The 12411-nt window shown below is 32.9% G+C and overlaps 1 protein-coding gene across 2 annotated transcripts; it reads right to left on the bottom strand.

The window, feature by feature from the left end:
- Positions 1 to 2373: 2373 nt before the first annotated feature.
- LOC105122535 (cadmium/zinc-transporting ATPase HMA3-like) lies at positions 2374 to 10179 on the bottom strand. 2 transcript variants are annotated; one of them, XM_011021683.1, is made up of 11 exons: positions 10045 to 10179; positions 9649 to 9883; positions 8268 to 8525; positions 6680 to 6777; positions 6019 to 6274; positions 5796 to 5933; positions 4994 to 5321; positions 4716 to 4915; positions 4429 to 4631; positions 3728 to 4338; positions 2374 to 3661 (listed from the first exon to the last, which is right to left on the bottom strand). In XM_011021683.1, the coding sequence occupies exons 2-11, from the start codon at positions 9860 to 9862 to the stop codon at positions 2608 to 2610; spliced, it is 3360 nt and encodes a 1119-aa protein (XP_011019985.1). In that variant the 5' UTR covers positions 9863 to 9883; positions 10045 to 10179; the 3' UTR covers positions 2374 to 2607. The 2 variants fall into 2 exon arrangements, with proteins under 2 accessions (XP_011019985.1, XP_011019984.1); XM_011021682.1 differs by having other exon boundaries at positions 2374 to 4338.
- Between the last annotated feature and the right edge of the window lie 2232 nt (positions 10180 to 12411).

The raw sequence follows: 12411 nt of genomic DNA, 5'->3' as shown, positions 1-12411 counted from the left end.
ATAATGTATTACATCAATTTTTTTTCAACTCAAGTTAACTTATCAACTTTGTGACCTAAGTTGTGAATTCTAATAGGTTCAACAACATATTTTTTATTTTAATTGCATGATAAAAAAACTTAAAGACCAATCCAAAATCAATACAATATCAAAATGATAAAATTAAAAATAAATAAAAAAATTCATCAAAAACTTAACATTGAATTTTTAAAAAACAAATAGTTTAAGCTAAGTGTGTGTATCTTAGTGGACTAGAGTATCATAATTTTTTTAAAAAAAAAACTCATATATACGGGTCCAAGTTAGGCAACGAGCAATAAAAAGTTATTTGACTTTTTAAAAAAAATAAAGTTGACATCTCTTAAAAAAATTAGATGGTGATGTATTGGATTGATTCCAATCAATCTAAGACCTCGTTTGTTTGCAAGGAAATAGTTTTCTTTTGAAAAATGAATTATGGGAAAGTGAATTCCAGAAAAGTAAATTATTTTCTGATGTTTGGTAGTGTAATGAAAAATAAGTTAGAAAACATTTTTTAGTATTTGGTTATGTTATAAAAAATAAGCTGGAAAATAACTTATTAATGTTTTATTTTTTAAAAAATTATTAAAATAATGAGAACCAAATCTTACAAATTAAAAAGGTTGAATGAGAATGAAATTGAAAAAAATATAATTCATAAATTATCTCAAATAAAATAAATAATAATCAAAATAATAAAGATCAAATCTAAAAAATTAAAAAATTAAAAGATAAAGAAATTAAAATAATAATAGTTAATATTTCATAAATTATTTTAAATAAAATAAGTAACAATTAAAAGAATGAGGATTTAATTTGATAAATAAAAAATTTCAATAAAAAAATAATAAAGGAAAAACAAATAAAAATTACAAAAATGATAACCAAAGTTAATATAAAAATTAAATTTTAAGAAATAAAATTGAAAAATAAATATTTAAAACAAAATATATATAGCAATTAAAAATTTGAGGATCAAATTTGATATAATCAGCAAATAATATGATATTTCTAAATTTTTCACAACTTCCAGAAAGTGATTTCAGCCAAAAAGTTTTAGAAAATACTTTCCTGAAAATCAAGCCAAATTTTTCTTTGATTAAAAATTATTTTCTGTTGACCAACTTTTTTAATAACAAACAAACACAAAAAAGTTTGAAAAATAGTTTTTCAGAAATAAGTTTTTGAGAAACAAACATGGCCTAAGTTAACTTGTTAAATTCATGATTTGGGTTATAAGTTCTAATAGGTTATAATAATATATTTTTATTTTAATTATATGATAAAAATACAAACCAATTCAATATCAACCCAATATAAAAATTATAAAATTAAAATAAATAAATAAATCATTAAAAATCTAATGTTAAAGATTATTGTTTTTTTTTAAAATGTTAATACATGTATACAGACAAAGTGATTTGCATGTCAAGAGCATGTGGGCTTATATACGCTCTTTAGCCACATTTTTATTTCTATAAAAGGTGACATACATATATATATATATATATAAATCTTTTTAAACAATTTATCAAGTTTAAAATACTCTAAAATTATTTAAAAAATCCAAAATCAACCAAATTTAAAAAATTAAAACAAAACTCAATCTCTTTCTTCGTATATCTTTTCAAGAAAAACTAACCATTATCAAATTCAAACAAAGTTAGAACATATTTGTTGTTATTATCGTAACAACCAATTATTTTTTATCTTTTATTATTTTTAGATAATTTTTTTATTTTTTTTTCATTGAAAAATAAATAAGATAAATTTTTAAATTAGATTAAAAATTATCATAAATTTAGGATTAGCCGTTTTTTTCTTTCACGTTTTAATTTGAAGCTTAATTTAATATAAAAAATGTAACAGAATGAGAAAAAAGTTTGAAAAAAGAGGGATTTGAACAGTGGTCAACCTTCTACTTTTGTAGTTTTTATTAATTCAAGATTTGAGTAAAAAAAAAAGAAATCTATCCTACTATGAAAAAAGTCATCGGGAAGGCACTCTCGACTTTTATATTAAAAGATAATAATGATTGGTCCCAGAAGGTGGAGGAAATTGAGTGATGCTCCGGGACCCCAACATCGATGGGTTTCGAAATCCAATCATTATCTTTCCAAAAAAAAAAAACAAATATCTCTAAATGGGTCCTACTAAATAGGGATTAAAACAGTGCCCCTGTTGTTGAAAAAAGCAATCCAGCCAATAGTCACAGGCTACATGACGGCCACTCATGAATGTTATTGAACCAATGCATGATCCAGCCCCGCAAAGCCCCTAATACGTAAACAGCAGCACATGCAGGTCAAGAATGGAGAACTACCCAAGAACAAAATTCACTACTTCAAAATGTTAAACAGAAGATCAAGCTTGTCATAATTCAGATATATGACTAATTATTATTCATATTGATGTACAAGGGTTTTAATCACTTGCAGACTGATGAAATACAATATTTCTGTAAACATCGAACACACTTCTTCATTTCATTTCATTCATTAATTCTGGTTCTTGGTTACTACACCTATTTCACCAAAATTTCCTAGTTTCTTCGCTAGAGCCAAAACAATATTCATCTAAAGATCTTTATACTTGTTTGATGGTGATTTCAGATAAACCTCCACCAAAGCCAGTTGCAAAGTGTCCATGCTTGCTACAACATTCCTTCATGTAGCTCTTGCAACATCCACCAATCTCTCTCTTCTCCATGCTCATACAAGCATGCATGGTTGTTGGCTCGATATCAATAACAGTGTGAGGTGGAGCGCAGCCTGTGCAACACTTCTTCTTCAACTCTTGGTGTAACTCTTGATGTTGATGCTGGGGACTGCAACTGGATTCAACAATCTCTCCTATTGACTCTTCATTCTTGGGAATGTCAATAGTGTTTTTACACCTGCTCTTGGAGCAGCAATTAGTAGTATTGTCTGTCGTTTTTTGGCTGCCTTCTAAATCATGAGAAGAATGACTTGAATGGTGATGAATACCATGATGAGTAGCAGCAGGTTCACCGTGTGAATGGTGGCAGTGTTTTTCCTTATGAAGACCATCTCCATCTGAGCATTTACCTTGAGTTTCTACTGAATTATGGCATAGATGTTTCAATCTGGGAGGGTTTGAACAGTCATGGCTGCGTGGATGATTTGCCTCTGTGTTAGGATTGACTGTGTTAAAGCAACTATGATCGTGGTGCTTGGCTTCATGAACTCCACTAGCATTAGTTGCTACAGGTGCATCATGGCTCTGAGCTGAGTCAGCGCACTCTTGGTTTCTGCATGAGCTGACACTATGTTGCCTAGATTGGCATCCTGAGGTAAGGCTTGAACTTTGAGCCACACAATGGTCCTTCACAACTTTCTGGCTAGAGCAGCATCTTGAGGCACAGTTTGAATTTTGATCCTCGCTCTGAACCTTCTCAACTATTGGTCTAGAGCAACACCCTGAGTCGCAGCTTGGATTCTGGGCCACAAGCTTCACCTCAGCTTTCTGGCTAGAGCAACATCCCGAGGCACAGTTTGAATTTTGAGCGGCAAGCTGCACCTTCTCAACTTTCTGGCTAGAACAACACCCTGAGGCACAACTTGAATTTTGAGCTCCACTGGGAACCTTCTCAACTTTAGGGCTAGAGCAAAACCCTGAGCTGCAGCTTGAATTTTGAGACCCACTTGGCACCTTCTCAACATTTGGACTAGAGCAACACCTTGAGGCACAGGTTGAGTTTAGAGCCCCGCTCTGCACCTGCTCAACTTTTGGGCTAGAGCAACACTTTTGAGCCCCACATTCCACCTTCTTGACATTTTGGCTAGAACAACAATTATGATGATTGTGTGATGAATTCTTAATACCATGTTTGTGCGAATGCGACGCACCTGATGATTTTTTACATTTTCCTGCACGAGTGCCTCGTAAAAGCAGCATGCTGTTCAAAATGACCAACAAGCATGTACCTACATCAGCAAGAACGGCTGCCCAAACAAGTGGGTGACCAGCAAACGCCAAGGCCAGGATAGCAGACTTCGTGCTCATGGACATAATCACATTCTCAATCACTTTTCTATGAGATTTACGGCCAAGCCGGATGGCTTTTGGTACTTTCCTGAGATCATTGGACATAAGAATCACGTGCCCTGTCTCTGTTGCAAGTGCTGAACCTGAAATTCCCATTGAAATGCCAATGTCAGCAGTAGCTAATGCAGGGGCATCATTCAGACCATCTCCAATCATTGCTGTTGGTCCTTCCTTCTTAAGTTCTTTAATAATAGCCGCCTTGTCTTCAGGTAGGAGTTCTGCATGAACAACTTCAAGAGCATGCTCTAGCTGCACATGGCATTCAATTTACTTCCATGTCAGTTCGAAGTTAAATGCAGATAGAACATAAATCAGATATGATTATGGATAAGAGCTTGCCTGTTCATGTGCATACATAGCCGCAGCTTCACTATCTCCAGTAAGCATTGCAGTTTTAATGCCTAATGACTTCAGTTCCTTAATGGCCTCAGCAACCCCAGTCCTACAGCTATCAGAGAGACTAAAAATCCCTGCAAGAGTTGCTCCATAGTACACATATCCGACAGACTTTCCTGTCTTCTTGTCGCCTTCTAGTGTTGGAACTATAAGAACACATCACCAAAGCAATTAGAACACCTTGAAAGCCCAATGATAGCAGTTTATTACTAGGATATACAGGCTTTTACCTGTTCCAGATGCTCTGTGAGCAATCTTTCTGTTCCCAATATATATATCTTTCCCTTCAATTTTTCCTTGAATTCCTTCTCCAGGAAAATTTTGAAATTCCTCCACTTTCTCAGGCTGTGGCTCTATTGAATGCATCTTTCCATAGTCAACAAGTGCAGCCGCCATAGGATGACTTGATTTACTCTCAATGCTTGATACCCTGTGAAACTTTCATGAACATCACTTTCCAGTGGAGAAAAATTTACCATAATTATAGCAAAATGGAGCTGGTCTTTACCAATAAAGCAATGTGTCTACACTGATATCATTGCAGAGAGGTTGGAAATCTGTGACAACAAATTCACCTCTTGTTATGGTACCGGTTTTGTCGAAAGCCATGACCTTAATCTTGCCTAGTGTTTCAAGATAGTCGCCCCCTTTGATCAGAAGACCAGCTGATGCCGCCTTTGTTAGAGCACAAAATGTTGCAACTGGTGTAGACAGGATTAGAGCACATGGACATGCACTGACTAAAACAACCAATGCTAAACGAAACCAGCGATTACGGTTGTGCAATCGTAGTGCAAGCGGTATCACTGCAAAGCTAGCTGATATAATAATCACCGCTGAAAATTGGAAACAAATGAAATAAATGAGAAGGTAGGAGGATTGTCCAGAAATCAAGCGGCCGATTCACTCTAAAAGAATGAAGTGAAGGGCTGTCCAAATACTACTTCTCAATACTAAAAAACCATCTTAACCCAAGCACTTAAGCTCTTAGGTGAGACTTCAAGATATTATTTATATTATTCTCTAGCATACCTTTCAAGTGAAAACCTTTTAGATTTAAAACTCATACAAACCCATACTACCTTGTACTATTAAATTAGAAGAGAGAATGATGGGATTTGAACTCGTGATTATTTGGTCATCAAAGTTCTAATACCATGTCAAAAAGTCATTTTAACCCATAAACTTAAAGCTATAAGGTTGAGGTTTCAAAATTTAATTTATATTATTCTTTAACACTCAGTACTCACTTCAGCCAAGGCCTATAAAACAGGATGAATGGTGTTTAATTAGACTGAAGCATGACTAACCTGGAGTATAGTATTGAGCAAATTTGTCTATGAACCTTTGAGTTTTAGACTTGCTGTTTTGAGCTTCTTCCACAAGCTTTGCCATTTTAGCCACCACACAGTCTTCAGCAAGAGCAGTAGTTCTAACACTCATATAACCTGAGAATGGCAAATACCCCATTACCACCAAAGCCAAAATCCATTCAGAAACAATTCGCACAAGGCCAGAAAGAGGTATTGATACCATTTAGGTTAATGGTGCCTGCCCAGACAGTTGAATCCACCTGTTTGGGGACTGGAAATGACTCTCCAGTTAACGTTTTCTCATCCACTTCACAGTTACCATCGACAACAACTCCATCAATTGGAATGACTTCACCAGCCTTAACTGCAAGAACAGTGTTTAACTTGACCTCATCAGCATCCACTTCTTCCCCAGTTTCAGCAATGACTGCTTTCTGCGGAGCTATGCTCATCAATGATGACATGACAGCATTGGCCTGCAGAAACATTGTATTTTCAGCATTAAGTATCGAAAACTGTATGTACAATGAAATTCATTTCCATTCTGTAATAGCATCCAGAATCAGCATGGTAGTTCTTAGGCTTCTACTTCCAATATGTTTGAGGACAAAGGAAAATATGTCCATGTCTTTGATCCATTTACAAAGTTTCATTACTGATTTTGATCTTGCAACTACAACAAAGCAAGGGTAATATTCTGGGCTAACCATTTCAAAATTCGAACCTGAGACAGCAAGGTTCTGAAGTCACAAATTTAATTACTACCCATTAATGGAGACAAATTTTCAGCTTATTGTACCATTCTACTATATCATTGGACATGGCAGACTATTAGCTAGCACAAATACATATTTTTAACACAATTACTATCTTAAGATTACCTTGTGGCTTGCCCTTGACTCTAGCCATTCAGCAATAGTGAACAGGAAGACAATAGTTCCTGCTTCAATATAATCATCCATCGCAATTGTTCCTATGACTGTCACAAATTAATACTTCGTGAGTCAGACAAGTAAATTAAGCATAATACTATAAACAAGCACCTGCTTCATCCAAATATATACTATTAACATTAATATAATCCGTCAGCAATTCAATATAGATATTTCACATTAATTCTCACTTCTTTTTCTTTAGTCCAATATATTTTATTGCTAAAATAAACTAACTACAAATCCAATTCAAAAGTTAGATTGTTTCAGCTTTGCATTAATTCTCACCTTATACAGCAACTACTAAAGTCAAGTAAAGTAAGGTACTGATCCTTCCTTTGATAACAGGTTAAAAGATATAGACAAAACAAGTAAAGATTTGGACAAGAAGCTGCATGCGAGTCCTGATAGCATGTTTAAATTCAAAAGTTCAAATGTCTGTACTTTATGGATTTACTTATTTAATCATACACTTTCTCTGGAGTGTTTGTTTAAATAAAATATACTATATTTCAGTTTTCCAAGGAAGAGGGGTCTTGACTGCTTTTCTGATGTGTAAAATATACTTGTAAAGCCGTGCCATTTTGAGTATTCAATGTATTTGTGGAACACCAAGCTAACAGATTCAGTAAAAAGGAACATAAAAAAGGGAAGGAAAATGCTTTAGCATTATTGACTTCAACATGCTCTTTGGTCAAGTACTTCAAATGTGGCCCTAATGCCATGTGTCTTATAGCTTTTAGGATAAAAATCGAATCCTTGGAAAAGAATTAAAATTATATAGCACATTATGAGTAATAAATAACTTAAAAGTCATCAAATCATTGTTCACCTTTTACAGCAATACTATTTAGGTTAGATTTGAAGGAAGAAGGAAACCAGTATGTAAAAAAAAAATCATCAAGAGTCATAGAAGGATGAGACAAGATACCATTTGGATTTATGCAGCCAGTGCCCATAAGTGGAGGTCAAATTCGGTTAGCTTGAATTTTCCATACTATATTTATATGGTCAAAATCTCAAACTTGAAGAAAATGGGCGGACTACATTTAATAACTAGCTGGCAAAAATCAACACGTGGGCTGCCAAGAAACCACTATGCTTACAACTGGTAGAGAAATTTCTAAGAAACCAAACGGGTTTGTTAGTATCCTGAATTAGCTGTGCAATCATTCTTCTAACTTGAAAGAAGATATGATATATGCCTAGCCTAGCGCTAGGTTTATCAAGTTTCCTAGCAGATGAAAGATCCTATAAACATTTTCAGCTACTATATGGACCTTTACATAGAAGGGAAGGTGGAGCTGGTGTAAATATATAACGGTGGCCTATACGTGGAAAGTGATTTGTGAAACTACCAAGACATACTTATCCACAAAAGACAAGATAAAGTGATGATAGAAAACAAGTATGAATAATAACAGAAAACTTTCGGTGCGAAATAATAGTAACGATTTGACTTAGCTACCACTGCAAAATCCATGTCAATCCATGCTATTCACGTAAGTGGAAAAAAAAAAAGGAAAAAATAAGTTACCTGCAATAAGCATAAGAACGTTGGTATCAAGCCTAAAATTCCTCAAGGAAGCAACAGCTTTCAAGCAGATGGGAAGGATGCCAACAGCCACTGCTCCAATAGCAAACCAACGCAAAGGATGATAGACATACTTCAAAAGTGATAACAAAAGTAACACACCACAAGCCATTGCATATGGGCTAGGCCATTTCTTTCGGTGCTTGGTCTCTCCATATGCTCTAATATTTGCTTCCAGTCTTGCTTGATTTAGAGCCTTAACTGTCAAGAATTAATCAACGTCCCAGTAATTAGAATACAAATTTTGGCATTAAGTGGTTCCAGCAGCAAGAAGTCAATTCTTTTTCAAACCTAACAATGAAAAACCCAGGATCATGAAAAACATAACGTATACAAACTATACTCTTGGACCATAATGCTCCTTTCAGCATCCATTCATAGAAGAGAGAAAGGAGGGTCACATAAATTGCATATAGAAATTGGCAGATCATAATGTCATCTTATCCTTTGAAAAGAGGATTGTTACGTGGCCCAGAAATTAATTTAAAAATGATTAAAATTTATTCTCTTTTTTTATTATTATTATTATTAAAAGTGGAGAAATTTCTGAAACTAAAACTCATAAACTGAGTTTGTAGGTCAAGTAGTATTATTTTTTTAATTCTTTAAAAGGATTTGTGATCGAGCATCTTGTTACTAGTACACATAGTAAAACAAGATGCACAAATCGAAAAGATGGGTAAGAATATTGCTTAAAGTGAAATTTTAAAATGTAAAACTTGGAACATATTTTTGAAAAGAAGAGATTAAGCTTGTTAATGAATTGTAGGAAAAGCAATCCTTCATGGCAAGTTTTCGGCATCCAGTTCATTTATAGCAGCCACCAAAGCAACAGCCCACCAGCTAATGACTCGGACATCTCATCTTGATCGACCTTTCTGGCCGAATTTTTGGATTTATCGTTGTCAAAGTCCAAGCAAGAGGCAGTAAATGACCAACTACGAAGTTCATGTATTTGTGCAAGAAACATCATCATCAAGATTCTTCAAAATCTCAAGATTTACTTGTTCAGGAAATTCAGAGAAAGAGGATTTGAGGTTCTGCAACTTTTTTTAGACACGTAATTTATTACAAAACAATTTGTAAGCCAGGTGTTAGGATGATGATTAAGAACAAGCATTTCAATTGGTGATTTATGCAAGCAACCTCAATGGGCCATGAGAAAAAAGCCAAGGCATGGATGGCTTTCTTAAAAAACATAGATAAATAAAAAAAACAAAAATCAAGTGGCTGGGAAAGAAAAGAATGAAATTAAGCTACAGTACACGGATCAAGATCAAAAAAATTAAAGGAAGAGAAGATTTAAAGTTTGAGAAATGATTACCAATTTGGAGCTGAGAAATGATGAGATCGTCATGGAAAACAATCACTGTTCTTGTTGGGACAATCACTGAAAACTCTTTAACACCATCAAGTGACTTGAGGATATTCTCGATCAAAGGAACCTCTGAAGAACAGCAAAGGCCTAGCACATCAAAGTAGCTTTTCTGCAACTTTTTGGTAGGTGCCTTGTTGCTTTTTTCCAGCTCGGCAGCCATGGTTTTTATCTCGAAATCTCTCTGCAGGGAAAAAAAAAAGAAAAAAGAAAGAAAAGAAAAGGAAGCAAGAACCTCGTGAGAATTAGATCATCACAAACGTAACTGCATCAAAGGCTAGCTTGGGTTCAGGTGAGAGGCAGAGAAGAAGTAGACGTGGGCCCAGGACAAGAGGAGAAGTGCACCTTGCAAGGAATGAAGGATTTGAAGAAGGTGAAGCTTTCTTTTGAGGAGGAGGAGGAGAGAGGGGAGCAGGCAAGAATATTTATAAGCAGAGAAGCTTGGGAGTGGAGGAGGGGAGAAGCTTGGCAATATGGAATGATGAGGTGGTGTCGTTTTTAGATTAATGAGATGTGGAAATTATTAAAAAAGAAAAAGCAAAAGCAAAAGCCATGAAAATCGAGCAAAGAATAGGGTGGGAAAAAGGTGTTTTTTTTTTTTTTTTTTTGGCAGCGACGGAATAATGGATTGGTTTCACACATTTCTCTGGTCGAGGAGTAGAGAGAGAAGATATAGATACTGTATTTTTTTTGTGTTTTAAAGATAATTTTAAAATAAATTAAATATTTTTTTAGTAATTTTAAATTATTTATATAATTTTAAAATAAATTAAATATTATTTTAGTAACTTTAAATTATTTTAATATACTGATATTGAAAATAATTTTAAAAAAATTAAAAATATATTATTTTAATATATTTTTAAATTAAAAGACAAAACTAATCCTCTACAAACATTCCATGGTATAACAGTGGAGCCAGAATCAGATTAAAGTGCATGCAGAATTGGAAACCACATGTGAATCCACAAAAATGTTGCTCTTATATATATATATATATATTATAAGCATATGTACCAAACTGATTGATAGGGGTTTTATTATTATTAATTACTAGTGTTTTTCTATTTCACCTTTCATTTACCGCTGCCCCCACTTTTGTTTTTATTCTTCAACTTTAACTTTAACTTTAGGGAACTCCATACGTTTTCTATGATTTTTTTTTTTTTAATATTCTAGATTTATTTCCTTTTTGTTGGGAGGTTGATTGGAATTTGATCTTCACCGTTTTTCTACCAAATACATGCTATGTACAAATAAAAAGATTTGATGCATTGTACAAGGACAGTTAATGAAACAGCTTGATCTAATATATTATATATTATTTATTTTGATTCAATCCAATTCAGCTTTTACACTTTATAATTTTAGTTTTAATAACTTACCGGCTTAAAATATATATAATATATTAGCAATTAGTATTACTAATAATATTAGTTATCAATTATTTAGGTGGTGGTCAAATGATAAAAACATTGGATTAAAAGGTTTGCTTTTTCTATGATCTTAAGTTCGAGTCTTTAGTTACTTATATGATGGTTGGTATAACAGTGGAGCCAGAATCAGATTAAAGTGCATGCAGAATTGGAAACCACATGTGAATCCACAAAAATGTTGCTCTTATATATATTATAAGCATATGTACCAAACTGATTGATAGGGGTTTTATTATTATTAATTACTAGTGTTTTTCTATTTCATTTACCGCTGCCCCCACTTTTGTTTTTATTCTTCAACTTTAACTTTAACTTTAGGGAACTCCATACGTTTTCTATGATTTTTTTTTTTTTAATATTCTAGATTTATTTCCTTTTTGTTGGGAGGTTGATTGGAATTTGATCTTCACCGTTTTTCTACCAAATACATGCTATGTACAAATAAAAAGATTTGATGCATTGTACAAGGACAGTTAATGAAACAGCTTGATCTAATATATTATATATTATTTATTTTGATTCAATCCAATTCAGCTTTTACACTTTATAATTTTAGTTTTAATAACTTACCGGCTTAAAATATATATAATATATTAGCAATTAGTACTACTAATAATATTAGTTATTAATTATTTAGATGGTGGTTAAGTGATAAAAACATTGGATTAAAAGGTTTGTTTCTTCTATGATCTTAAATTCGAGTCTTTAGTTACTTATATGATGGTCATTGAAGACTTACATGACTGTTAACTTCAGGTTCCGTATAATTAATCGTAGTGCATACAAGCTAACCCGGATACACACATTAATCTAAAAAAAATATTAGTTACGACTCCATCACTTACTAATATGAAATATTACAAATAATTGTCGCATATATTTAAGTAATATTTGGTATTATAATTTAATTTTGATTTTATTTTTTAGTTTTAAATTATATTTTGTTATATTGTTTTAATATATTAATATAAAAAAATATTTTAAAAAATATTATTTTAGATTTTTTCAAATACAAAATATTTTAAAAAATAATATTTACAACTCTTTACATTTACGATATCATTAAGAATACATTAAATGATCACTCTTTATAAATGACATGTATCTCATAATAATTGTGAGATGCATGTCATTTATACATAGGAGATATTTTATAATACGATAAATTAGGCGAGCCCTAGTTATCATTATGTGACTCTATCAAGGGTAAAGTTAAAAGATGCAAGGATGACTCTATTTTTCTAGATCCATTGGCACCGAAGGTAATTACAACAGT

This window comes from Populus euphratica, unplaced genomic scaffold, assembly GCF_000495115.2.
Source record: "Populus euphratica unplaced genomic scaffold, PopEup_1.0 scaffold20.1, whole genome shotgun sequence".
In the NCBI taxonomy this organism is placed as follows: domain Eukaryota; kingdom Viridiplantae; phylum Streptophyta; class Magnoliopsida; order Malpighiales; family Salicaceae; genus Populus; species Populus euphratica.
This window is presented reverse-complemented; position numbering and strand designations above follow the sequence as displayed.

Excerpts from the sequence above, each read along its gene's own strand:
- LOC105122535 (XM_011021682.1), bottom strand. The coding sequence starts at position 9,862 with ATGGCTGCCGAGCTGGAAAAAAGCAACAAGGCACCTACCAAAAAGTTG. Across the intron at positions 5,322-5,795 it reads TGCTCAATACTATACTCCAG|CGGTGATTATTATATCAGCT; the intron begins GTTAGTCATGCT and ends TCCAATTTTCAG. Across the intron at positions 4,632-4,715 it reads TCACAGAGCATCTGGAACAG|TTCCAACACTAGAAGGCGAC; the intron begins GTAAAAGCCTGT and ends GTGTTCTTATAG.